The sequence below is a fragment of the Nothoprocta perdicaria genome, unplaced genomic scaffold (assembly GCF_003342845.1).
Source record: "Nothoprocta perdicaria isolate Ctin4 unplaced genomic scaffold, notPer1 scaffold_0, whole genome shotgun sequence".
In the NCBI taxonomy this organism is placed as follows: Eukaryota; Metazoa; Chordata; class Aves; order Tinamiformes; family Tinamidae; genus Nothoprocta; species Nothoprocta perdicaria.
In genome coordinates this window covers 817799-845598 of record NW_020454092.1, presented here as the reverse complement: position 1 = coordinate 845598, position 27800 = coordinate 817799, and the positions used below count along the sequence as shown (strand labels likewise).

The 27800-nt window shown below is 37.5% G+C and overlaps 2 protein-coding genes across 2 annotated transcripts in view; one reads left to right on the top strand and one right to left on the bottom strand.

The window, feature by feature from the left end:
- SLC25A12 (solute carrier family 25 member 12) overlaps positions 1-8298 on the bottom strand; it is a 45417-nt gene extending 37119 nt beyond the window's left edge. Inside the window, exons 1-3 of the mRNA XM_026043733.1 lie at positions 8274-8298; positions 7683-7736; positions 2788-2930 (exon numbers count right to left, since the gene is read on the bottom strand). Coding sequence (XP_025899518.1) covers positions 2788-2930; positions 7683-7736; positions 8274-8285 — 209 coding nt within the window. The 5' untranslated portion in view covers positions 8286-8298. The remainder of the gene's footprint in view (positions 1-2787; positions 2931-7682; positions 7737-8273) is intronic.
- Positions 8299-9024: 726 nt separating this feature from the next.
- HAT1 (histone acetyltransferase 1) lies at positions 9025-27309 on the top strand. Its single transcript, XM_026043628.1, has 11 exons — positions 9025-9104; positions 11237-11308; positions 12610-12685; positions 14234-14354; positions 20230-20409; positions 20663-20784; positions 21285-21389; positions 21733-21839; positions 23114-23265; positions 24497-24613; positions 26601-27309. Exons 1-11 carry the CDS (start codon positions 9098-9100, stop codon positions 26766-26768), a joined length of 1227 nt encoding a protein of 408 aa, XP_025899413.1. The 5' UTR covers positions 9025-9097; the 3' UTR covers positions 26769-27309.
- Positions 27310-27800: the final 491 nt, after the last annotated feature.

Below are 27800 nucleotides of genomic sequence, written 5' to 3'. Positions count from 1 at the left end.
ACCAGATCAGTCATCTTTCATTTCACCTGTAACATTCCAATGCTTTTAAAATTTTTCTCTTATTTCTTCTCTACTCTTATAGCTTATTTTGCATGGTTTTGAAGAGTGTGTTTATAATACTACACCTCTTTGCCATATTTCTCCACAACACTGCTTTAAGAATTAATGTACAGCATTGCTGTGACACTACTCTGCAAAACATAGGTCTTTCTTCAAGACGAGCTTACCAAACATAGATGCTTCTTCAGGACCAGTTTAAGAACACAATTCCAAATTTCGGAAACTGCCTTGTGATAAGTCAAGTAGCCAAAAGCAAGCAATTAAAATGAAGAATTTTGAATGAGCACTGTTAAGTTTTTAAAGCGTGATAGGAAGAAAAAGCCTTTGATTTTATAATTAATCTCAAGTTAGGTCTGTGTAACTGGTTAGCTGGCTTTGGCAGAAACATATCTTCAGAGAGGATATGTAGTCTAATCCTAAATTTGAAAATAGTGCCTGAAGTCTGATGACACAGGAATGCTTTGAATGTTTTACTTTGCATTTGTAAATAGTTTTTTTTTAATTTTTTTATTATTTATTTTTTTATTTGCATTTGTAATAGTTAAGAAGTAACTCTGAAAGTGAAGAATCATCTATTTTAAGAATCACCTTATAAAACTCCACCAAATCAATTTAGTTTTGTACTACAGTAATAGGAGAATGCAGTAGCATTCTGAAAAAAGTTATATCAGTGTATGGACAGAGTAATTAAAGAAAAAAAAAAAAGAAAAAAAGAAAAAACATGCCTACTGAGAACCAGTTATCAAATAAGTTTCTTTTCTATAGGTGCCAAACTAAAGTCAATAACAATTAACAAGGAAAAGTTGCTTGGAGCATTTATTTGAGGGGTAAGTGAGCTTAACAGAAAATGTCAGAAGAACCAAGAATTAAGTTTCTTAACAGAACCTATGCCTTCTCAATGACTTGTTGTGGATTTCCATTTCATGTACATATGCCTGGATTAAACTTGAGTAATGATGCTCCCTCAAGCTTTATAAATAACTTTAAGTCCTTGGAAAGATGTAATATATTATTAGAATTTGATGAAAGATCACAGTAATTATTCATGCTAAAGATTAAATTCTCTGTATAAATACTGTAGTTATTAGAGTCTGGATTTTGTTATACTGCAGCTTACTACAAAGTCTAGGAAGAATATGCTTCTAGGTATAAAAATATAACTAAAGATGATTATTGAGGCATAATAAATTGTCTATATGAAATACTGATTAGAGATGAACACAGATTAAAACACTTAAGAAAATACACTTTAGACAAGTATCAGCAAGTTTTTAGACAGATATTTTGTACTGCAGATCATATGATTTCTCATTATTTCATTCTTCCCATACAGTAGTAGATAAAGTCCACTTACCCATAAGTAATACTGATTACCTTGCTTTGAACAACATTACCCAGATTAAAAATAAAACAAAAACTTATATTCACAGAGAAAGCAACAAAACATGTGACACCTCAGTGTCAACTTCTGCTGAAAGCAATAAAACAAATTATTGATTTCTTATTAAGGAAGGTCCTTTCATAAAACAGTTTCTGAAATAATGCACACTTTAAAACGTAACAGCTTTCAGACAGACAAGATATTCAACATGCTTCACTAATCATCAGTTAGACTCTTATTTCAATAGATACATACAAAATAGCACTTTCAATCTTTAACAGTACAGCAAACTACAGCCATGTGCCACAAAGAACAACATAGTTTATTTGGAATTAAATTTATATATCTGTGTCTACAAAATATAAATTTGATTATACAGATATATGAAGATTATATAGATTTATATAGATATATAAATCTGACTATCTATAATATATACCTCAAACATATGAAAATGATGTAATTTTGTCTTTTAAAGAGCCATCATGTAACACTGCAATAAAGTGCAAGTAGTGTACAAACTGCTCTATGCAAGCGAATAAAATACTCTTAAAACAATGAAGGATGTCATCACATAATGGTGTCAGATTTATCTATTTTATCTTACGCATCTTAATCTTTCCACTTTAACAACATTCATGCTTCCCACTACAATTCAAGTCTGAATCTGGAAGCCTACATATAGCAAAAAGAAATGCAGGGAAGGCTCCTTTGAAGATGAGTTGGTTAAAGGGTATAATCTCAGTACTAGTGGACATTCTGGAAATTTGTTTTAGAGGGCCATCTAAAACCAAATAACACTATGTACAATCAGCGCTGGAAAAGCATTCTGTAGTGTGATCTTACCATGATTAGAAAAACACTTTCTTCCTTTATATCATCATTAGTATCTCTTTCTTAACCGGCAGCACTTTTTTGAAGTCCTCAGTGCTTTGATTTGTATTTCATACTACAGGAATAAGACACCTTTTCCCTATTTCCATGTTCAATTATAGATACTAAGGACACTGCAAAAGTCTATGATTGTGGACCTAAGTCTGTGATGGCCTTTCCCAAGGCAGTCACACTATATTAAAAATATTTGCAATTCAATCTACTTTGCATTTACAGTAATTGTCAAACCTCTTTTAAAACAATTTTAAAAAATACTTCAAACCCTTCACTGTTATATATATCATATTTTCCCTTCTTCCAAAGTATAGTTCATTGTATTTGGGAAAAATCTCATTCCTCAGAGAAGGTTAAAGCATAATCAAATCAGCAATGCATTTGAGAAAATGAAATAATCACAAAAACTCGAATTTATCAATATATTACAGGCTTCTCATAGGAAGTAAAATTCTCACCCATCCTTTGTTTGATCTGCTACTCCAGCCAACAGCTGTACTGTTTTAGGATTGTAACGTGGATCTGTATACAGCCCCAGGTATTTTTGCACAAAATCTTCTGGGGTCATGTAACGCTCACCATCCTTCTCAACACTGGCATACTACAGCAAAAAAAAGAAAAAAAAAAAAAAAGAAGCCATTTAATACAAATCATTAGTGATTACCCAAATCGTATCTTTACTGAAGATTATTTGAAATTGTGGACAAATGTCTGCTCTGAGATTAAAGAGTTTATTTAAAGCAATAGTGCTAGTATACTAGTTGCTTAACAGCAACAACCAAGTTATCCCTGCAGAACAGAAGTGTTTATGCAAAGACAACTTCTAATATCTTCTTAAAAAAAAACAACTATGTATTTTCAGAAACTCTTGATTATTTGCAATTACAAGAGTGAGCACGAACAATTGTTCAAAAGATGCCTACTACTAGTAATTGTGGGACAGTATTTCTCTTTTCATAAGAAATGATCTTTCAGATTTATTTTTGTTATAAAAGTAATGGTTTTGGCATTTCTCATTTAAATAATTTAAGTGAAAAAAAACACAGAAGGATTTGAGTCAACTAAAATACTCTGATTTGATTTTGAGCTCTGATTTGATTTTGAGTTTTATAACAACAAAATAAATGTTCACATCTAAATTCTAAGCAAATTTTAAAAACACTAAGTAATTTAAATAATATTAATACAAGTCATTAAAAGTAAAACAGCCAAGCATGTCTTGAACTAAGATCATGAGGCCAAAGCAGAAAGTATTGCCCGCTCCTTTTGCAAGTCAAGCCTACTTCAGGTGATATCACAATATTCGGCCGTACCTGCAGATAACCAGCACCACCATCCCACTCCTTACGTGCTCGGGAACACAAACAGCACATGACTTACTCTCTTGCTTCTCGCAACATCACTGAATGGCAAGTAGCATTGAAGTCACGATGTACAAAATGAATATAGGGAAAATGCACTACGTAAGTTTAGATCCTGCTTCATGATGGCAGTATACTTGCAGAAAAGAAAGGTCTTGTATTTATTTATGACATGACAATGACCTTAGAAATAAAACCTAAGTTTATTGATAGCAAAGTTAAACTATATTTGTACTGTGGAAAATAAGAAAAATCCCAAGAGAATTCCAGTTTGCTAAACTACTGTAAGCCAACAGTTTAGTATTTGGCTATTGAGTTCATTTCTCAGCATTTTCACTCTAGAAACCTGTAAGCAAGTTTGTTTAATATCTTTAAAATCCATCTCTTATGTTCACTGTCTACTGCATAGGCTACTTGTACACACAAGTGAATTACGTGCAAATCTTCAAACATTTATGTAGACCTGGGTTCTTTCTGAGCAAGGAAAGTTATAAAACTTCACATCAGTTTCTTTAGAATTTTCATTTTGAAAAATAGTGATTTTAATTCATTTGTAAGAAGGTTATTCACTTTTCTAGATCCTAATCGTTAAAAGATTACTACGAGAGTTCCCTGCAGAGAAAACAAATAATTAAAAGCAATGCCTCCCCCAGTCCAGAAGTATGTAGTGCAACATGTACAGTAGTGAATTCAAATTTCAACTAGTGGCCTTCTCTGTAATTTGTAACTCTTCCAAAACATATCACAGTATCTTGGCACAGCTGACACATCTTTCTGGGAAAGAGGAATAAAACAAACTTATTCTACCAGGGACTGACAAGAATTAGAACACTTACAACAGTGTTTTAAATCTTGTATTTGAGTGTTAAGATGAGTTCACGTCTCATTCATGTGTTTCCGCTGTTCACAACCTATGCAACTCAGTCAGGACCCAGTTTCAGCATACAGGAGCTTGCCTCAGTATCACTGCCTACTTAGGATGCTTTTATCTTTGCCTCCAGACCTCTTCCTCCTCACCAGCCCCTCACATTCCATGTCTCTCCCTCTTTCCTCTTACAGGGCTGTAGTTAGCTCCATGCAAATTTACATTATAAAGCAGATTACTGAGCTAACCAAGAGGTAAAATAGACTATTTCCGCCAAAAGAGGAACATACAGCACTGGGCAGGAATTCTTTGGGTCAACGCATGACAATATAATGAAACTGTGACTTAGGTATCACTGAATCAACTTGTAAAAGTCCTCCTTTTCAATCAGATGCATAAGTGATAAAGAAATACGTTCTGCTTACACATATAATCCAAAGCACTTTTTATATGTGAAGGATCACAGGACATACAGAATACTGAACGCATCCTCAATAACAACAGAATGACACTTATGGGCCTAACAAAGACAGTCCAAATCCAAATGTTTCAGACTTATTTCTTCAGGCAACAATTTATCTGATTTTATTACAAACAGTGATTCGTTTCACCAAAAAAAAACTTCAGAGGAGAAGTTTTGTTAATTTTTTTTAAAGATAAGAATACTGCCAGATACATTCAGCTCCATATGAGAAGGTCATGATATTTTGACAGAGCTTGGCAACATGTCAATAAATTATGGCGTGACAAAGCAGCTAAACTATCCTCTTACAAAATCTGTCCTCAAATGACCTTTTCATCATGCAATGTGAGCATGTACAAAGCAGTTCTGGGGACAAAATAGGCAACTACTAATCATACTTTAATTTATATATAAAATAAAATACACCTATTACAAGTGTATTTTCCTCAATCTCAAATTATGCTACTTTATAATACAAAATCATTATTATGTACAGACTGTCTCAGGCAAGCATTTGGTGAATTTGCATAGGGGTGTGTGTGTGTGTATGTGTGTATTTTAAATATCATGACATAACATGAACTTACAAACTACTGCATTTGCACCATACCAAGTTAGGTATCATCATGCTTTGAAGATGCACACATATAAAATCTTGAAGTCTGCATTTCATAATTACTGGCTTACAGAAAAATAATAACATTTTTTCATGACACAAGATTTTTAACGGTTTAAAATTAAAAAACATATATATGAAGCTTCAGAAATTTCAAGAAAAGAATAAATGCTAAGCATCCATTAAGATGCAAATTGCACTGGATGGATAGAGGAGTTCAGATACCATATTAGGGAGTACATATGAATAGAAAGAAATTTAAATATGCTCTGCATGCGCAAGACGGATGATGAAGAGGCCCAGGGTTCATGTCTTCCCTTCTATCTCTTTCTAAGGGAAGCCAAATTTAGGAAGGCATGCATGCCCTTTAGTTGAGGCACACACAACGAGCCTGCACCCTCACCAAGGAGCATGGCGTATCTGACCCATGATGCGTGCAATGCTGACAATATTTTGTAACAAGACGCTCTGCAACTTAGTCCTGGAGACAGTAGGTTCACTTTTAATTTTTGCTTAATGTTTGTGATGAAATTTATGACAAAATTTATTTGATATCTATTGAAGCAAGAATATGATTTCAAAGTTTACTAGAATCAAATACAATCCAGAACAAATATAAAGCCTCTTTCTATTCATGACATGTCTGTACTGCTTGTATTCTTTTATATATTTATTTATTTATTTATTGCAGTCTCAGATATGCAAGGGAGGGCAGGAGAACTTCTGCACTTTTGATTCTTCAGAGAACGAAAAAAAATAATTTGAATGCTTGTTTGAAAGTAAGAAGATAAGAAGAAAACCAGAAGATTTCAATAGTAAAATGTTTGGGGTATTTTTAGGTTAACATGAATGTTGCTATATTCACACTTCCAAATTGAGTGGAGTACTTTGACACTACGTTTCACTTTCTGTTATCAAAAAGAAATGAGTACAAGTATCTTACAAATTAATTGGAAAAGTGATGTGTAACGTTCCAGTGTTACATTGATAGTACATTATTTTCATACTTTAATGCTGCTTATTTGATTTTAAAACTCTATTGTATTCCCACACCTAACAGCTAAATGGCACATCAACAATGTATCTATGAAAGTAAGAACATTATTAGAAATTAAAAGCTACACTTTCATGGTATGATTCCAACACTCAAGCGTTTCTAGCAGAGTAATCAATCACACAAAAAAAAACAAAGAAAAAAGAAGAAAAAAAAAATCTATGACTGAGATGTAACTTATTACTCTCAGACAAAAAGGATATAGTGATTTTTAAATAAGAAGTTAAGACCAAAAGTTACTTTTCAACAATGGCACAATAGATTTTCACATGTACTTAGCCCTAAAACTTAATTTTCTTTCCTTTCCTACAAAATAAAACTTATTGAATACACTGAGTAATGTTCAATCTAAAGGGGAAAAAAAAAAGGTATTTAAATGGTTTTGGAAATATCAGGAGTCCAATATAAACCTAAAAGTTAGTTCTTATTCCATCAGCATGTTAAAAATTTAATTATCAAATTTTGAGGATTGAGGGTTTTCCTTTTAGAAAGTGCTTCACTCTGAGTAGAAAAAGTTTCACATTGTTTACATGCATCAATTCTAATGCCTTGACAGAGGTAATATCTATATTACTCTGCTTTTATTATGAAACGCATCAGCTTTAATAATCATAATTTCTAAAATCATTGCTAGTAATTCATCCATTTATAAGGATAAAAATCCCAAAGATGGAACAGACAGTCATCTAAGAAGTTTTGAAATCTTGTGAAGGGTATTTCAAAAATGGTACTACTTAGCTATGGCACTAATTACTTTGTCCATAGGAAATTGGAAAATATTTATGAAATTTATTTCAGATTATAATCTGGAAAAGTTTAATGACAATCTGCATCAGAAGCCATTTCTCCTCAGGGCCAGATGAGACATCCAGTCTTGCAAAATGAATTTTTAACTGTGCCACAAGCACAATCCACGACTGATACTGTGATAAACTGCTGAAGGGGGGGTGAGGGGGGGTCTGTCCAGCAAACCACACAAGACAGGTCTGTTTACCTGCAAAAAAACATTTCGCAGTTCAGCAGGATCAGCCCTCTTAGTTGATTGCACCTGTGAATAAAAGTAAGTTAATGCTTCACTAGCTGATCTACTGGCAGGGTTTAGATTAGGGGGAAAAAAAAGGGCAATCTGCACTGATAAGGGCAATAAACATGAGGTCTCTTATCTAAGCGATAAGGAGAATCCCCATCATGACACCCTTCGCTTGTATCGCTCCGCTCGCACACAGCCCGAGCGCCGGTGACAGCTGTCAAACCGGCGGCACCGGCGGCCGCCGAGCTCCGCGCCGCAGCGCCCGGTACAGCCCGTGCGCTCCCGTAACCGCCGCCTCGCAGCGGCCGTTACCGCTCGCGCGCGCGAGTCAACGGCCGCCTCGCCGCGACCGTTACGGCCCGCGGCGCCTCAGGGTGCGCAGGCTGCGCGGCCCCAGCTCAGGGCGCCCCGCCATTCCCGCCCCGGCCCGCGGCGCTTCTCCTGGCCCCGTGGGGCTCCCTCCCTCCGCCGCCCGCCTGTCCTCGGCCAGCCGCGGGGCCAGCGGAACGGCCGCCCGCCTCCTCATGCCCCCATCAACGGAGGGGGAAGAGTCACCTTGACCGCCATGCTGCGCCCGGCGACGAGGAGGCGGAGCCGCCCGGCACTGCCCGCCGCAACAGCCGCCGCAACGGCCGCCGCGCTAATGAGCGCCCGGCCCCGCCCGGCCGCTCCCCGCCCCCGGGGCAGCGCCGAGAGCTGCCGCCCCGAGCGGCCCGGCGCGCGCGGCGGCTGCTCGGCGCTGCCGGGGGGCGCGGCCCGCGCCTCGAACGGAGCCCCGCATTGAAAAGGGAGCTCCTCAGCACGAGCCTCCTCTTGCTGCCCGTGGCAAAGCCGGATGCTGCTTCTTAGCTAAATACAACAGTGCAACTAAATAGCCTAGATATGGAATTCACGAGAAAAAAAAAAGGAAAAAATAAAATAACTATAACTAAAGTTGGAGTGGAAAAAAGTCTGTTTTAAAGTCGCCCTCCCAAAGGATTATCTTCAACACTGACAACCTGGCGAGAGAGGAGCGCTGCCTGCCCGGGCGCTGGCGCTCGCAGGCGGCGCCGCTCGCACCGGCCACGCGCGCAGGGCGAACCCGGCACGGCAGCGCCAGGGCGGCCCGCCAGGTGCGAGGCTGCACGGGACACTCTGCGCATGCGCACCGGCCGGCAGGGCGGGGGCTGCCGCTCGGGGGCGGGGACATGCAAATCAAGGGCAAATGAGGGAGCGGGTGGGGCTGCGCATGCGCACAGCGCAGTTCTTCTAGGGCGCCGAGCGCTCCTACTGTGTGTTCTGGCAGCCGGAAACGGAAGTGTGTGTTCTCATTTCCGGCGAGTGGGCGCGCGGGCTGATTCGTTCTGCGCGGGCGCCTCGGCCGCTGCCGCCGCTCACAAATGGCGGGTGAGTGTCGGGGCGCCGCCCGCTGCGGCCTCGCGGCTCCGCCGGGCCTGCCCGGCCGCGGCCTGCCTCGGGGGTTGCGGAAAGGCGGCCCGGACGGCTCTCACAGGCCGATGTCGCCTCTGGAGAGCGGGGCCGCGTCGCAGCCTGGGCTCGGGCGTCCGCAGGGAGCGCGGAGCCGCTGCGCCCCCGGACGAGGCCCTGGCTCTCGCTGGGGGGTTGCCGGGGGCAGAGCCGCGCAGCGCTGCCCACAGCCGGGCAGGCGCCGGAGCGGGGCGGCCGTTGGCGCCTCCCTCCGCCCCGCGGGGCCCGGCGAGAGGCGGCGAGCGGCAGCCAAGCAGGCGCCGGGTTTTGGGGGCTTTCCTCTCTTGTTTTGCTTGATAACTTTAGAGGGGCTCTTCCTCAAATGCTCTCAGCCTATGAAGTGGAAGCAGCTAATGTGGCTTTATTTAGGACTGTGAAACTTGTAAGTTCTTTTCTGCATCACTGACCTTAGGGGTTTGCCCTCCTGGACAAGCTTGGCAAGTGATGGGAAAACAAGCAGCAATGCCATACAGCAAATACTGCATGGCTCAGGATGAGATATAGGAGTATACACAATTTTGCTGAGAGATGAGAGAGGAAGTTATTTTAATTATGTGTTTTTTCACCACTGATGTGCCACCAGGTTTGCTCCTTTGTCTAATTTTTTAAATTTCTGCCAGATTTTGCAGAACACTTTATTGTCCAAGAAGCAGTTTGCCTGGGTTTTGCCTGGGGAAATACAGCTTTAAATGAAATGATGGTAAAACTAGAACTTCCAGGAAGATGTTACAGGATGTGTTGTGTACTTGCGCAGCACTTAGTGTGTGCTTTTCGCCACCCCCAATTATTTTTTCAGGCACCAGAATTCCTTCCACATTAGGTGGTGGTGGTTTGTGTCTTTGTTTTGTTTTCTTCAAAGCTTTGTGGAGCTCTTGAGTCAGAAAAGGTTCACCTTCCTATTCTGGTATAGGTACACAAGCATCTCGGAGAAGTAGGACCTACAGATATGTCTGAGCACTTCAGGAGGAGGAGAAAAAAAGTATTTATTGGCCCAATTAATTATTTTTTATTTGCTGTCCTGCTTGGTGAGAAACAGAAATTCTTGGAGTTTTCAGTAAACGGATTGCTGTAAAGAAACTTGCAGCCACCTGGGATGGGGCACAGCAATTCCCCACTTGCAAAATAAGCCTGTTTCCCTAAGTCCCCTTGAGGAAATAGTTAGGTGCTGTATACAGCACTGAGAATTTCTTGCTTTTCTTCTAGGGGCTGGACCAAATACCTGTTCAGTTTCTGTTTTGCTGTTTACTGTACTTGTTACCTTTATTTTCTAGCCTTTTTTGAATAGTTGAGCCTCTGTAAGCTTAAAGTCCTGTTTACAGAAGATGACCTGTGAGTTCGATAGAATGATGTGGTTATTATGAAAATAGATTTAGTTTGCACCTCATGAAACGAAAGTAGAAATAACTACAAAAAGTACATCCCACAAGAAGGGTTTTTTCCAAGCAGATGCACTTGTGAGCTCTCTGACCACAGCACGGTGTAGATCCGAGTGTCCTCAGGACGTGAATCTTGCTAGGATGTCATGACAGGCACCATGGGGCCTAGTAGGGCCCAGACCTCCTCTGAGGCCTCTGGCCTCTTCTGCTGTCCAGAGAATAACACAGTAAGTTATCTTAGCTAAGATTAGCTGGATGTTTTTAAGTACTGAAATGAAAATACATGCTGTTTTACAGAAAACATGTTATATATGAGAATATATGTTGTTTTACAGAAACCTCTGTTAGATTGAACTGTTAATTTCTAGTTGCAGCTTTGAAGATTTTTTTACTGGTAATAGCTTAGTTTTAAATCCTTTGAAAATAACTCCTTTCTGAGAAAAAGGCTGATGATTTTAGTCATTTTTCTAGATCTTGCTTCTAGTTCCAGAAAGGTTATTTAGTTAAAATCTAATATTATGTTTTGGGTACATACTATGGCTCTTTTGATCCATCTGTTCCATTTTTGTTGTCTCTTCTGTTTTGGAGAATCCTCTAAATATTCCTTAAATGAGTGGCACTTAGTTTGTGCACATCATTAAAACTTTCTTCATCTTTTTTTTTCCTCCTCTCCAGGGCTTACTGCTATGGAGAAGAAGCTGGCTGAATATAAGTGTAGCACAAATGAAGCAATTCAACTAAAACTAGGTAACATCATTAGATACAGTGCACTTGATATTCGCCTGTATAAACTTCTTATATCTCAAATTCATTCAGATTTTAATATATAGCTATTAATGTAAATAGTTGAATAAATGGATGGGATAGCACAATCTTTTCTGAGATTAGTGCAGGTAAAGTACAGCTATAGAATTATTATAAAGGAAGTATTTTTTATCTGAACTTTTAATAGAATGATGAAGGTGTGATTCAACAATCAACATTTGCTTACAAAAGAACAAACAAACAAAAAAAGCAAATAGCCCCAAACCCTTTCAGCTTCAATAGAAACAGTAACTCCTACAACATTGTACACATGCAACTCATTCAGTATTCAAATGTGTTTCTATTGTCTGGAGCTACCTGTGCCTTGCTAATGTGGCTGAAATGTCACTTTAATGCCTAAGCCAAGAAATATATTCCTTCCAATTTTACATCAATAAGTTATTTTAATTGCAAGTAAACGGAGTGCTTAGGAGTCTGGTACCTTAACTCTTTTTTTTCTCCTCCACAAAATTCCACCTTAGTCTCTAATTTTATTCTCTCAATTATAAGTCTGTTTTATCAAAGAACATGTCACAGTTACTGTGCAGCAACTATTATTTCCATCGACATGAATAAGATGCTTGTTTGGTAGGTGCTGAATTTGTGTAGATGCGACAATAGTATTTTTATACGTCCAACAAATACATTATTTAATACTAACCTTGAGGTGGGAGAGTAAAACCGATTTAAGAAATCAAACCTAATTATTCTGATAATATTCATACACCATGTTACATTGGCATTTGTAACTACTTGTTTGCATCTGCTCTGATTTGCTAGAACTTTAGCATGAACATAAGCGCATTCATTCAGCATGTTTTTCCTTTCACTACTCCATTAAACCCACCTACAGTGAAGTGCTCTCGCTTCTCCTACCCCTAATGACAGAATGAGCAGGCAGTATTGCTTATGTGATGGAGCTGCTTATGGTAGGAGTATCCAGCTGAGCGACAGCCATAGTGTTTAAGAGAGAGTAAAGTAACATTCACAATATAGGAAGTTGTAATATTGCTGCATCAATTTCTCTGTTTTGTGCTGTGTGCCCATTAGGCTTACTGATTTGAAGAAATGAAATGCATCAAAGCGTGTTTATTTCTGTTTTATACCAGCTTAACATGCATTGATTCATGATTGAAGCTTTTGATTCTGTTGTGGAAGAATGCATGAAAATCTAGCATAGCATCTCTGGCTTTAACAAGCCTGAGCTTATGTTTTACTTTTTCATGCTCTCTTTTCCCTTATAGTTCGCTTTCCTGAGGATTTGGAGGATGACAACACAACATTTAATCCAGAGTATAGTCACCAAGTCTTTGGAGATGAGTAAGTTGGACCATAAGTATCCAGAGAACAGTTAATGAGTTTGGCAGGGTTGCATTCTCACTGTTAAAAATCAAGAAACATTGCTTTACCAAGCCACTTTAAAATGACATAGCAATGCTTCCATTTATGAATTTTTAAGTTAAATAGCTACCTTGGTGTCTAACTTCTAGGATTTGGGCCTTTAATCATTTTATGCAACTTAGAAGAGATGAGCAGAGAATAAAATGTCTCATTTTGCAGTCAGAATTGCTTAAGTTATTGCATTCCTGACATAATTCCAAGATTTAGCAAGGATCATTAATCCTTGCTAATGATTGAGTGATGTGTGCAAAAGTAATTACCTAGCAACCATGTATCAATTTATTTTTTTCCACATTGCAACATGGATTTTTTACTCAATAGAATATATAAGTGAAACATTAAATTCCCTTTTTCAGCTGTTCTAGCTCATTGAATGTTATGCTAAAATCAGAAGCTTTTTTTCTCTGAATACATATACTTGTAACCAGGGAGATATTGGGGCAATACAGAAACTGTAGGAAAACACTGTTCCATTTTTTTTCCCAAGTACAGTGACAAGTCACTATTGAATAATCTGACCTATAATCTGACCTGAATAATCTTAAAATATGTGCATGCACACAGATTCTTCATTTCTGGCTTTTTTAAAAAGCATTCTAAGCTCTCAGAATGAGCCAAATATATTAGTAGTAATAAAATAGTCACATCAGTAAACTTCGTTATACTTCCAGGAATGAGAAAAATCTTTAATCTGTCAATGTAACAAATAAACAAATTCTTGCTGACAATTGTGTCCAAGTTCTCAATCAGTAATATAGTACCACAAGAGAAAGGTTCAGTTAAAGAAAAGGAGAGAAAAAAAAAAAAAGAAAGAAAAAATTAAATGAATTAAAGCTCTATTTCTCTGTAACTAACAATCTTCTACAGTTCAGTTTTCTTCAGTATAAGTTCCTTGGACTTCACTACGATACAGTGGTTATTCTGCCAAATCATACTTGAGTGTGAAAAAGGCTTTGCTCTTCATAGCTTTCTTTTTTGCAGTCACTTGTTTCTGTTAATTTTGGTAACTATAGGTAGGAACTGCCCACCAAAGCAGACTTGTTATGACTGATTTTCTGCTTGTGCTTTGAGCAGTATAGCTTGCAGCTGTGTAATCCAAAATAGACTACTGAATGCAAAGTATGTTTTAATAAATGTAACACTAAAAGTAAAAAGTTAATTAGCTTAAGATATTAAGAAATAAAATGAAGACATGAAATAGCTTATACTTCATTATTACTTTAAGAGCTGTGATAGTATGTGTATGTGCTGCCTTTCTGTTTAGGGAATTGTCCTATTTGTCCAATAGAGGAGCAAAATAACTAGTAGAAATTGTGTAAGGCATTATATAGCTAATAGTACACGTTTCGTTTGATTCCCTTTTTCTATTAGATTTAGTATGCTTCATCACATGAAAATTTTGTGATGTATTTTCCTGTTAAACTAGAGTTCTGAGCATGCTTGTTTTTTTTTTTTTTTTTCTCTTAGTGAAGTTGCCTTTGGTTACAAGGGTCTGAAGATCCTGTTATATTATATCGCCGGTAACCTGTCAACGCTTTTCCGCATCAACTATACATCTAAAGTTAATGAAAAGTTTGACTGTGTGGAGGTAAAGAAAGAGCCAGACCTGTGCTTGAAATATTATTGGGAAGTTTTAAAGGGTTATGAGCAAGAATTCATATATCTAATTGTATTGTCAAATTTGTCAGCCAAATATGAAATGCTAATAACAAGGTGGGTTCCACAAAAAAAAAAAATTGGTCCGCCAAGTCTAAATTTCATGTAATCCAGGAGAAAGACTATCAGTAGTGTTTTCCAAAACTGCTGTTAGAAAGAAAAGCGTGGAGGTAGAATTGGGATAGGGGTATGTAGGTGTTTTGGTGTGGTTCTTTCCATCACCTCCCCAAGGTAAGGTATCTTACTGTGTCTCTTTAAATAGCAAATATGGAGCACAAGATTATTCAGAAGCAAGATCTGAGCTGTCCCCTATCTTGGCTAGCCATGTGTATTTTATATCTCACAGGAGCACAGAGCACAATTACATGAAAGATGTTGTCTTTTCTGTACAAGTTTTCTAGTGTTACAGGGCACTTGTAGAAAAGCTTCCCCCACTTATCTCCAACTGCCCTCTGTACATCTATTGGAATATTTTTGTGAGGTAAGTCCACAGAAGCTAAGTGAATGAGGCTTCCACCTAGCTCAGGAAAGATATTTGGAATTTATGCACAGGAATAAAATATTAATATGTTAACCATGATTATAAAATTGCTAAATACTTGTGGTATCATATACCTGTGGTATTATATACTGGTGTAATTCCTGAGGGGCAAAAATCAATTTTTTGAAATGGTCTCTGATGCAGTGACAACAAAAAAGATCTTACTGTTTTGAGTTTTACTTAGCTACAAGAAAGAGAAACTTGAATTGATTTCTCTCCCTTTTTCCCCCCTGAGCCATTGATTTGGCTATTGATGGATCTTTTTAATGCTCTGTAGTGTGAAAAGTGCTATATATTTGCATTAACTTCAAACTACTCTGCCTGGAAAAAGCTATTCATTAGCTTTAAAAAAAATAAACATCTTTAATTTCAAACTGTATTTAAAGATGCTAATTTCAAACTCATCAAGGCTCATTTAAATATTTTTTCAAGGAAAGACCAATTTAATTCTAAAGTGTGTGTGGGGGTGGGGGGGGGGAAGTTGGGCTGACTTTGTTAGATGAATTTGATAGATTTCACACACCCCTCCCCCTTTTTTTTTCCCTCAAGTTTTTTAGACTCTGCTTAGCTTAAGCTGAGTGCCTGGATGTCTGAGATGCTTTTGAGACTAGGGCGACATATCTCACAAGGAAAGGTCGTACTCTTCAGCCTTCGTTAGGCTGTTAGGAGAAAAGGAATAGCTGTTTGTCAAGCGATGACCGTATTTAAAAAAAAAAAAAAAACCCATTTCTCAGTCCAGCATTTCCCAAATATAACTTTAAAATGGAGTTGTGAAGTGAATCCACACGATAATATTTTATTCCCATTCTGTCTATACTTCATACAAATAAGAAAGCCACATCCATTCTTTGGAGATACAGGGAAGAGAAACAAGATCCATTTTGTCCTAAGCACAATTTGCAAGTGTTCTCATCACTCTGACCCCTTGCTTCCGCCACACCTTGTGCTGCATTTACAGTAATAGTCTGATTGCCTAAGGGATTGTGACAGGGACAAATAAGAGTGTGTCTGAGCTAGCCTCTTGTATACTTTTCCCTAAAATATTGACAAGCTCTGACCAAATTGGAAAAAGGTGGTTGCTTAGCCTTTGCTTCCCTTGGTATAATTGTAAAAGACTGACCATCCAAGTATGTTGTCTGTATGGAGGTATATATACTTTAGAAGGAAAATATATATATATATATAAAAGCCATCAGTTTTGTTTTGCCATTTGTATTTGCCATTAATTTAGCCACTCCAAAATAAGAATACCTCAGTTATATCTGCTCTGAATTTGCAGAGATTGAAATGTTAGCTGTCATCACAGCAGGGTGGTAATTCAAATGCGTATTGACATTTTTGCTTCTAAATTAACTATTTGGGTGCTGATTTCAGCTCTCTGAGTAATAATACTAAGATATGAACCGTTCGTAGTGCATGACAGGTAGTCTTTGTGCTGTGAAGAGATGGTGTTCTGGAGAGGACAGCAATCTGCCTTGAGGTAACTGGTTGCAAGGCAGAAGTCGGTTTTAATTCTTTACAAAGCTATTCACGCTCTAGGAATTTGTATCTATTTCCCCACACAAGCACGTTAAATATTGAGTGGTTTTGGTTTCTCAAAGTAAGTTTGGTTTCAATATTCACATATCAATATATATCATATAATTCAATATGTAGCAGCTAAAGTCTCTGGAGAGATATTTGCCCAAATTCCATCAGTTTTTCTTCAAAGTCTTCTCAAAAATGAAGTAAAAGATGAGATTCGAAATGTCAGATGCTAGAATTCCAGGCATATTTATTCCTGTCTTAATATGGTCTCCCGAAGGATAGATCTAAACCACGTTAGTGGGGAAGACCCAGCAAAGAAAGTATGATCAGATCCTGAGCAGAAACATTTTCTTTGTTGGTACCTCATCCGTGGAGCTAGAAAGGACAGAATCCCTCCCTTGGGTGGAGATGATCATTTGAAATATCTGAAGAGATGTTGCTTTTTTTCTGGTATAAATATAAATGGCATTGACCTCTGAATTGTCATTCATTGGAGATTGCTCAAGTAAGCTCCTTTTTTCTGGATTTCATCAAATGAGGGGGGAAAAATATTTCACTAACCTCTAAAACAGTCTTTGGAGTAAATACATTATCTTGCTTTGCAACTGGTCTAATCTTTCTGCTTCAGTACAAAAGTTAATGAGATAAAAGTATAACTTTGGACATACTTTCACTAAGCAGTGCAACTTGATTTTTTATTTTCTCAACTGAAATTAATGCACATAGTTATTTTAGAATTTGTTTTCAAATAATTTCTAAAAGTATTTTAAAAACAGTATACTACGTACATGCCTTTTACTTGTAGTAGACAAGTACAGTGACAACATGATTGAGGACAGAAGATGGTAAACAGTATTTGATGAAAATAATCTGTGGTGTGTTTTTGTGGTGTTTGGCTTTATCTTCGATTTCAACAGTGCGTATTTCCCTGGCTGCTTCCTGTGAACACTCAATAAAGTCTTTCCCATGAAATGTAAGTTTTGCATGCTGCTTGGTCCCAAGCAGAGGAATAGAGAAGGCCAAAGGCATGCCAATTGGTAAGATGAGTGCCTAGCTTTTGTAAAGGAAACAAACCTCTCACCGATGTGCAAGGAAAGGCAGTAATCCTATTTCAGTAACTCTTTAGACCATGAGCACTTCAGAAAAGGGTTTGGGGAGTGCTTAATATGAAATGGATATTTCCATAAAAGAGTACAGGTGTTAAGAAAATAAGCTAGTTTATGCTAGTGATGTTTCCACATTTCTATTCCCTAGAAATCACTAACTTGAAACTGGAAACCTGAGCCACTACCCAAATTCATGTTTCTGGGATTATCTGTTTAACAAATAATTCTTGATAACCCATAAAAATAATGTATGAAAGGGTTTTTTTTAATCGCTTAAGTTACAATAGGCTTCATTTCAAGAGAAGCTTCTTTGAAAGACAGCAGGTGAAAAGACTTTTTAGCCTTACTACTAAGGATTTTCTATTGCTCTGTCTGCTAAATCTGATCTTGTGATTTCTGTTCTATGGAAAGAAAGATTTTCCTGTGGTGGTGGTCAGTAAGGGCTGTACCTTGCACACTTCCAGCATGTGAAACTTTGTCTTCCTTATAACTGGTAGATGAAGAAACTTGAGGGGAGCAAAGTTTTAGATGCATGTTGCATACATTCCATACTACATATTCATTCATTTAGATGTTTTTCCCCGTAGTCTGAGTTCTTGCAAAGATTAGCAAACTGATGCTTGAAGTTCCTTTCTAGTTCTAGATTGCTTTCCATACCTTTATTTAATGTGTAAAATTAAAATCACTATGGATTCTTAGTTGACCTCCTGCAGCTTATCAAAAGTGCAGACATCCGGACTTTAATGCACTCATAGTTGAAAAACAAGATTAATTTTCTGTAATGTTGTTTCCATGTATTACTTAACATACGTAATTCATGGATTTTGCAAAAAATACTGCTATTTTTGCACAACCGAACAGAATCAGCAAATGTAAAGAAGAAATATTTAGCCAATATTGTCTCAGAACAGAAAAGGTTCCAATAAATGCATCTTCTTTGTTTGGAGAATGAAATGGATGTAAAGACTGTATGCATTTCAACTGGTTTCTAACACCAAGTATTGTAGAGCTATATATTAACTGCTTAATAGCTCTCTCTACAGATATAAATATAAATGTTGGTAGTACCAAACCATTAAGAATAAAACTTGTTTGTGCTGAACTACATCCATCTTTCTTTATACTAAAAATGTAACTGAATGATAAAGTGCTATTCATTTGCAGGTGCATTGCTTCTACTTAAGGGACTATGGTTGAAAGGACAGGAATTAGTAGCATGTTGTATTAGCCTTTTGTAGTGTATTTTGTTCTAAGCATCTTAATTTCCCTGTTTTGAATGCTAAGTAGCAAGGGTCTTGGTTTAGAACTAATACCCATCATGCATGTAAACGGTGTGAAAGAGCTGCTTAGTAAGTTAACACAAAGTGTTCTTGTGTCAGTCCTTGTGGACATAGATACAATACAAACATTACAGCTGAACTCACGGCAAACTCCATTAAGTAAAAACCTGGGTTCATTGTCTGGAGGAAAGTTTGAATTGAATGTAAGCTCATTTTGTTGAATGTAATGTCAGGCTTTTAGGGGTTGTATTGAGGAGTACTGTTTTGTTAAGTTGAGACCAATTCATTAAGTTTTATTGCCTGGTGAGAAGCAGTAATAAGTTATTGTGAAACTTCATCAAATATTCATGGTTAAAAAGAAGTAGTAAATGTATTCAATCAAGTGGTCTTTTTGGTGTCTGAAAAGGATTATGAAGTCTGCTCAGCTGATAGTCTCTAACTCTTACTGTGAATATTTAAATTCAGAGACTAAAATTACTTTTGTTTTTTTTTGCTGACAGAATATTTCTTCCCTCCCTGATGTGTTAGATCACAGGTCTAATTTGCCATCAGTATCCCTAAACCATATTTCTATTATTTTATGTTAAACTTGTTTTGAAATGTTCTGTGGTTAACATGCTACATGTTGTCCTTTCTGCCTGTAATGTATCCCTTTGTCTAAAATGTCTGCCTATGGGACCAGCAATAAAATACAAGGATGCAAATGTGTGCTGTCATTCCACTGTTTGGAGATGTCCATTTTTAGGCTTTGCCCTGTTTCCTTCCCACCACTCCTGCATCACCCACTGTCTCTTGTTAGTTGTCTGTTTAGGAGGCTCTGATCCACAAGGCTCTTTGTAGCAGAGTCCTGGAGAGTTCCTGGATTAAAGAGTCAGAGTTTCAGCGTTCTAGTGCACTTTCAGAAACAAATGTGTTACATCCAGTGAACTGGCAGCATTTCTTCTCTGTAACTGAATTCAGTATGCTTATTCACCTTGCCATTACTGTATTTTCATCCACATATTCTTATTAGAGTAGTTACCAATACTTTTTGGATTGGATAATTGCAATAATTTTAAAGCAAAAATGTTCAGGACTCTCTCCATCACTACCATTAGCCACTGAACTGCTGCTGTAACTACCAGCTTTTTGATGCTGTCAGCGGCTGGATTGTCACCTTTTTGGATCCTGTCAGTGTGGTTCCTTTATCTGCTGGAAGGGTCACTACTGAGCTGGAACACTCACCACTTTTTTTCTTTAAAATTACAGATAGGCCATAACACCTGCTTTTGTGTGTGCCTCTAATGGAATAACGGTGACTGCTGTCGCTTTTTTTAATCTTCTGCTGATCCTTCTCCCTCTCATATTCTACAGGCAGATGATGTTGAAAGTAAAATTAGAGAAATCATTCCTCCTGGATTTTGCACCAACACAGATGACTTTGTGTCCCTGCTGGAGAAGGAAGTCAACTTCAAGCCCTTTGGAATGCTGCTGCACACCTACTCTGTCCATAACGAGGAAGCTGGTGAAGATATAACCTACCAGATATACAAGGTAGGAAAATGGCAGGGTCATTTATACAAGGCAGAGTCAAATCCCTGCTTTTGAGCAACCAAAGTTGTTTATTTTGCAGTGATGTACTTTCATAATGCTTCAACGATCAGGTAAATACTACTAGCTTATCATTTTTTCTTATCCATAAACCTGCTTATAGAAAATTGTATATAGGCTTTAATTAGGTTCTGCAGATTCTTCTCCTGAATGTCTGTGATAGGTTTCACCTGACTTCTCCTGGCTTTTTCCCTAGGCTGACATGACATGTCCAGGCTTTCAAGAATATCATGAAAGGCTTCAGACGTTCTTGATGTGGTTTATTGAAACTGCTAGCTTTATTGATATAGATGATGAAAGATGGAACTACTTTCTAGTGTAAGTACAGTTCTAAAGCAACAGTGGACCTTATTACCTCCACAAAGCCTGCATTTTAATTGTGGCTGGCCAATTATTGGAGCAGTATAATGATATTTTTCCCAGGAAAGAAAAACCATTGTTTATGAGGCTTGAGTTTTCCTCCATTATGCTTTGGGAAGCCTTGAGAATAGAGCTGAATTAAATGCTGTTGTCTGTTAGAGCCCTGAATGTAGGCTTAAACAGTAAAATGAGCTTTGCCTGTGTTTTCTTTTACTTGCCACCTATTCATCTTTATAATAGGCAAGTGCACTGAAGTGCTGTAAAGAGGCCTGATTTATCCAAGTTGCTGCACACCAATTAAGTGAATTGTACATTCAGAACATAGCAGGTGTACCCATTGGGCCCTCACAGAGTAGCTTGCTGACACTGAAAATTCAGTTGAAGAATGGAAAAGAAAATGGACACTGCATGGGAGCGCGACTGTAATTGACCTGCTTGGCTTTCTGTTTTATCTGCAGATTTGAGAAGTATAATAAGGATGGAGCTACGCTCTTTGCGACCGTAGGCTACATGACAGTCTATAATTACTATGTGTACCCAGACAAAACCCGGCCACGTGTAAGGTAATTGGCGGCGTAACTCGTGCCTTGCCTTTTATTTCAGAAGAGGGAACTGCTGAAGTTCCCAATACTTGTTTATAATGGTGTTGATTTGTTTAAAAAAATCTCCATTATTAGCTGGCTATGCACTGATTTATTTCTTTGTTCCCTTCTTGAAGTAGAGGGAATCTCAAGCAAGTTTTGAATATTTAGTAAGTTTAAGACACATTCAGCAATCTTGTTGTTAAAACATAAATTTTAGTATTATAATACAAATGCACTATCACTTGATTCTTAAACCTTTACAGTGTAATGCATGCACTTGTATGCATTTTAATGGTGATATATTAATGTATTTTTTCTGTAGCCAGATGCTTATTTTACCACCGTTCCAAGGAGAAGGCCATGGTGCGCAACTTCTTGAAACAGTTCATAGATACTATATGTCTTCTCCTACAGTACTTGATATAACAGGTTTGTGCTCAATTCTTAACTTGCTCTGTCTAATACACAACCTGTAGCATGCATAGACTGTTAGCCTGCAAACTTTTTGCATTTGTTTGTCAAAATTAAATGGTCTTTTGAAGATTTACCTTCAGCTTGGTTCAGGATCAATAGTACAGTTTTATAGAAGAACTGCATATAATGTAGTGCCTTAAATCCTTTACTTAGAACAGCACACCAGGAAAATCCAATCCCTCCATGAACGGATTACCAGCTAATTAGCTATTTTATTGTGAGATGCGCAGCTGAGTTGGCCAAGAGATCAGGCATTTTCAAACTCCCTGTTCAGCTTGCTGTTGTTAAATAACTCAGAATTGAAAAATATTCTAAAATAACATTAATATTAGTGTGCAAGCCAAAATTTTACAGCCACTCAAAGTCTACGCAGGATTTGTGCTCCAGGGGCATGCATTGCTGATTGAAGATTCCTGTGTTACTATAGATGTGTATGTAAATACCTGAAAATAAAAATGCAATGGAAGCAGTAGCAGATGGAACAAAGGAAAACATACTGTTTGCCTAAATGCAGGAAAATTGGGATGAACAACCTTCTTATGATCAAGATATTTAGTTAAATGACATCTAAAGTTATGAAGTAAACTCTTCTCTTTACCAAGTTTAACTGCGTAGAACTAATACTAAGGGAAAAAAGAAATCCATGTTACTTAAAATGAATATTTTGTTCATATATTAAACTCAAGGTTATAGCTTAGCTAACACAAGTGAAGTGTATGTTGGCAATGCTTATTGTGGAGAAACTGCACTCATCTTTAATTTCAGTGAAAAGGAATGGAATACATTTCTTTTAGTACAACTTCTTCAGTCTTTTCCATAAACAGTTTGCTGTAGGCCTTGTCACATAAGATTAGGTCACTCATCCACAAAGCATTTTTAACTACTAATGATCATAAGCAAATCTCCAAAAAATAAATAGGTAGTTGCATGGCGCTACAGATAGGCGGGGAAAAAATTACATCCCAGTCCTTCCTCTTGGTAACTTAGTAGCTTTTGATCATCCTTAAACTGCATATGACAACTATTTGCTAGAAGTTTGTCCTTCTGCTGTCTCATTCACCTTATACTATCCTACATTAAAAAGATTGTCTAGCAGAACTCTTAAGTAAGCACAGTTTTCAGCATATTGAGGAATATTTTTATCTACTTTTTTCTCCATTTTTAACTGTATATGAGAAGAGGAAGCAAATAATGTTTGTAGTAACTATATGCTTTTATATTCCTTCTAGCTGAAGATCCTTCTGACAGCTATGTAAAGCTAAGAGACTTTGTTCTTGTAAAGCTCTGCCAAGATCTGCTTTGCTTTTCCCCAGAAAAGTTAATGCAGGGTTTCAGCCAAGAAATGGTGATGGAAGCGCAACAAAAGCTGAAAATAAATAAGGTATTAAATCTGAACAGTTGTGGTTGAAGCTATTCTTATCAAGTTGGTATAAAAGTAATATAGTCATACAGGTGAAGACTGTACAGGTGAAGAATTGTAACTTAACAAGCTCTCTTATTTCAGCAGATCTTTAGGATACAGCTGGAAGTGAAATACCAAGCTCCTGGTTTTAGATAAATGCCTTTTCTTTCCTACATCCTTTCGTGCTGTTATAGTAGAACATGACCTTGATATTCTTGTAAAAACAGAAACTATACAAAGTTAGTGCTGTTTAAGAATACAAAACACTAAGGCAGCTCTAAGCATCCAGAGAGCTAAAGCAGTTAAACAGTTCATCTCACTGGTAACATCTCCAGTGAGTGATGACACTTGCTAGTGAACACAGTCACTGAAATGCAGAGATGCTCAACTCAAATGTATTTGAATGTCATTTTGTGAAAACTTTAAATAGACCTGCTGGGGGAGAAGGAGGTGGGGAGGGGGAAGCTGTAGTCAAATATGTTTATGATAATGTTATAGCTTGTATAAGAAGAGTCTGTATAAGAAATGCCTGTAGCCTTTTTTTCCATGTCTGAGGTCTTAAACTTGAATGGATAAATAAGTTGCTTTTTTAAAAAAGTAGCTAAACCTGTTAAGTATTGCAAATGAACCATTCATTTTTCATTCTTTTGCTTCAGCAAAAGAATATTTGGTCTTAATGCAACAGTAATACAGCAGCAACTTGAGTATCTCTCTCTCTCTCTCCTCTAGGCATGTGCTACTAGTAGAGCATGGTTGCAAAATCACTTCCATTTTCCCCTTACTGATTCTTTTACTTGTGAACTTAAACACTGTTGTATCTTCCTATTTTTGGCTTCTAGAGGGCCTTATAAGGAGAGCAGTAAGTACTGAGAGCGCATTAGAACACAATACCTCCTTTACTAGTTTTAAAGGACTGTCTGGTTTCAACTCTCTTGTCAGTTCTTTGAAGCACTTTTGGACTCCTACTTGTGGACTTTCTGCTGCTCTCTTAGGATAGGAATTGCTGTCCTTGAAGCATCCCTACAGATGATACAACATTCACTGACTGCATGGAATTGTCCACTCATCTAAGCCATGGGCTAGCAGGATCCTTCTCCAGACTACTTAGGCTTCTGACAAACTGAGCAACTGTTTCAATTTCTCCTTTTTCTGCATTGCTGCAGACTGTTTTCTTAATACTGAGGATTTTTTTATTCTCTTTATTCATCAGCAACACACAAGACGAGTTTATGAAATTCTCCGGTTGCGGGCAACGGATATGGGTGATGCAGAACAGTCCAGAAGCTATCGGCTGGACGTTAAAAGAAGACTGATTGGCCCCTATAAGGTGTATATGACTTAAATATAATCTAATACTTATTTCAAGACTAATTATACTTGATTTTACTTTCATTTCCATAAATATAGTCGATGCCAATTATGTTGCCAATCAACTGCTATTAGTTATGCAGCGTTTAAATGACATACACAGATGCAAAGAACATTTCTACATAGCTGTGTTGAAGACCCTGTGCTTGACTCCTGAATGAGTTTATGGTATCCAGCTACAGATCACATTATGCCCAGATGAGCTTTTTTAGAAGTCAATTTCTTGAAAAGCTTAAAGAAACAAGCCAAAATGTTGAAGAGAGGTAAATATTGCAGTAGGCTTACACTGCAGCCTGGGTACAGTTTAGATTGCTCTTCTTGTTAAGTAGTTCTTAACAAGACAATTTGCTATAAGTAATCTAGTCATGGCAGCACAGAACTAAATGCAGGTGGAATGTAAAGTAAATCCAGCAATAAAGTTCAGACAAGCTTTCTGAACTCAATGGAAACCAAAAATGTTACTCCTCACCAGGTGTGCTCCTCGGGATCCTCAGTTCAGCACCTTTAATTCATCTCGCCTAGACCTGAAATATTGGTGAAACAAATTATCCAGCACTGGATAACTGGTGAAACAAATTATTATTTGTTAGTGGCATCATCATTCTGTATTTAAAAAGTCAAAAGACTACAAATTTGACCTAAGCTTATTGTGGCAACTAGCATGCTAGCTATTCTGTGCTAAGTACTTACTGAGCAAACCTAAGACCTGTTGGAAAAGTTACACAAGTATGAAAAAGTGCCTTGTTGGCAAGCTTTTCTAAAGCGACACTCACCTTGCTAGCCTGTAATGCCAAAGAAGTCCAGAATCTCCTTGACTTCTAGCTGTGAGAATACACTATCAGTAAAGCAAAACTTTGAATGTATGGAGGTTGGATGTAGGGGACTGTTAGCAGAGTGATAAAACAGTATTGCATAAACTACTCTTACTTGTTAAGCCTCCAGGTTAACGAGGAGATTGTCATTAAAAATACTGGGGATTTTTGCTTCTACTGTACCACTAGCAGACTGATAGTCAACTCTATCCTTCATTCTTTTTATTTCTAGGAAATAAAGATTTGTTGTCCTAATGAATAGGACACAAAAGTAGTTCAGAAGGTGAACAGCTTGTGAATTTTTTTCACATTTGGTTGTAGCATCAAAATTAGAAAGATTATGGGCTAAATAGTCCTTAAGTTTGAGTGTTGAAGCATGGATATCTTCTCTAGAAGAAACAGGGCCTTCAGAGAAGAATGCTTCACAACGTAATGTAAAAAACTTCTTATGGGAGAGTAGTATTTGTATTCAAAGCAAATGCTGAGAATTCTTTGTATATCATCCTACAAAGGCAATGTGCAGCATTCAGTATATCAGCTGAATAAAAATATATTTGGGGGAAACACCTCAGATCTTCTTATCATTAAGAAGCAGATAGATAAACTGCATGCATGTGGCAAACAGCAAGGGGCACTCCTGATATTTGCATACATATTTATGCTTGTAAGTTTCTTATTAGTGTATTTCAGTTCTGTTGTTGCTTGTCTTTGGTAGTTTTTGAATTATTTGTAGCAATTCTTGAAATGTTTTCTACATACTGGAGGCTTAAAACTAATTTTTGATGGTCAATTATGGGAATTGAGTAGATTAAAGAGATAATGGAATAAGCTTGATTAATATCAACGTTCTGGACCACTTTCTAGAATTTAGTCTTTAGTAAATGAAATGCTGTTCATTTTTCTTGATATAAAAGTGTCATTAATTGTAATCCTGTTTGCTTAAGAAAAAAATCAAATTTGTTTTTTCTGCTCAGTAATATTGAAAATGTGAGGCTTTAAAGATTTTTCTAATCTACCAGTGTTAATCACTTTTTAGGATTAGTAGCACCTTAAACTAGATACTGAGGTGGAATGAATGTAAATACTCCTGATTGTACTAGTTGTGTTGAAATTACTGTTTGTTTAATTGCTTAGAAAAAGCAGAGAGAACTTGCCAAGATGAGAAGGTGTCTAAGACCAGAGGAGCTGACAAACCAGTTGAACCAAATAGACCTAAACATGCAACATGAACAGTTAGAAGAGAGCTTCCAACAACTTGTTTCCGATTACCGAAGAGTCCTAGAACGACTTGCGCAAGCATGAAGATTCTACCTTTTCTGTACAGAAAACTTGCACATTTCTATAGTGTTGTAAAGCACATCCTTAACTGCTACTTAATTGCAAGATCTCATGTGACGTTTTAATCACATTAAGGTGACTTGTGTTTCTGTGCATTTTGAATATTTTCTATCTTCGTGTTGTAGATTTTAAAATGTTGTATTCTAGGTCTGAGGGCACTTATTGCTGAAATAAACAATGTAGATTCTCAAGCACAGTCACAGTGCCATTGCTTGTATTTTTTTAAGTTGTAAGGTAAAATAGAAGGGTAAGGGATATGAGGCTGGCTAGTATATAAATCTGAGCAATGTTTATAGCACAGCTCTGCTGAATCTCTCCTACCCTGACTCTCCTTGGGCTGCTGTACTGGTTTCTCTTGTGCATGTCTGTGGGACAGTTTTCACGTGGTAGGAATAGGCTGCACCGCCTCTCCATTTGCTATAGAAAATGGCATAGTTATCACTGATACTACTTGAATTGCATGCAGAGAAAGAACCTATGAACTAAGGCCAACTATCTACACAGATTTGCAATGAGATCCCGTAGGGGGGAACACCCAGTTTTGTGGATTTGTTAGCAGATGCAAGAACATAACCCTAGATTTCGTAGGTGCTTTTCATCTGTAGATCTTAGCAAGAGCAGAGGAATTAAACATTTGAACCTGAACCCTGTTAAAGTCCTGTCCTATTCTGGACAGAAGATGGCATTAAAATAATTCTGTAAGTAAGATTTCCCGATGTATTTTCAAAAATAAAGGTTACTTAAAAATCATGAAACAATTAGCTCAACAATAAATGATGTGAAATCAAAAAAAAAAAAAAACCAGCAACAACAGAACTCCTCTAGTTTATAGATGGCGAAAGCAAAGCAAGCGCTACCTGAAGTTACGGGATTTGAGGAGCGCTTAAACTACTGTAATGGTGGGAATAAAGGTCTAGACAGTTGCAGCAATATCTTGGGCAGCAAATGTCCCTGCCTCCTATGAAGAAACACACAAAGCTGCTATGTGGCAGTTTA

Bases quoted from the DNA above. Each gene is read 5' to 3' on its own strand.
- HAT1 (XM_026043628.1), top strand. The intron at 12,686-14,233 runs GTAAGTTGGACC...TTTTTCTCTTAG, and splicing joins CACCAAGTCTTTGGAGATGA to TGAAGTTGCCTTTGGTTACA. The intron at 24,614-26,600 runs GTGTATATGACT...TTAATTGCTTAG, and splicing joins GACTGATTGGCCCCTATAAG to AAAAAGCAGAGAGAACTTGC.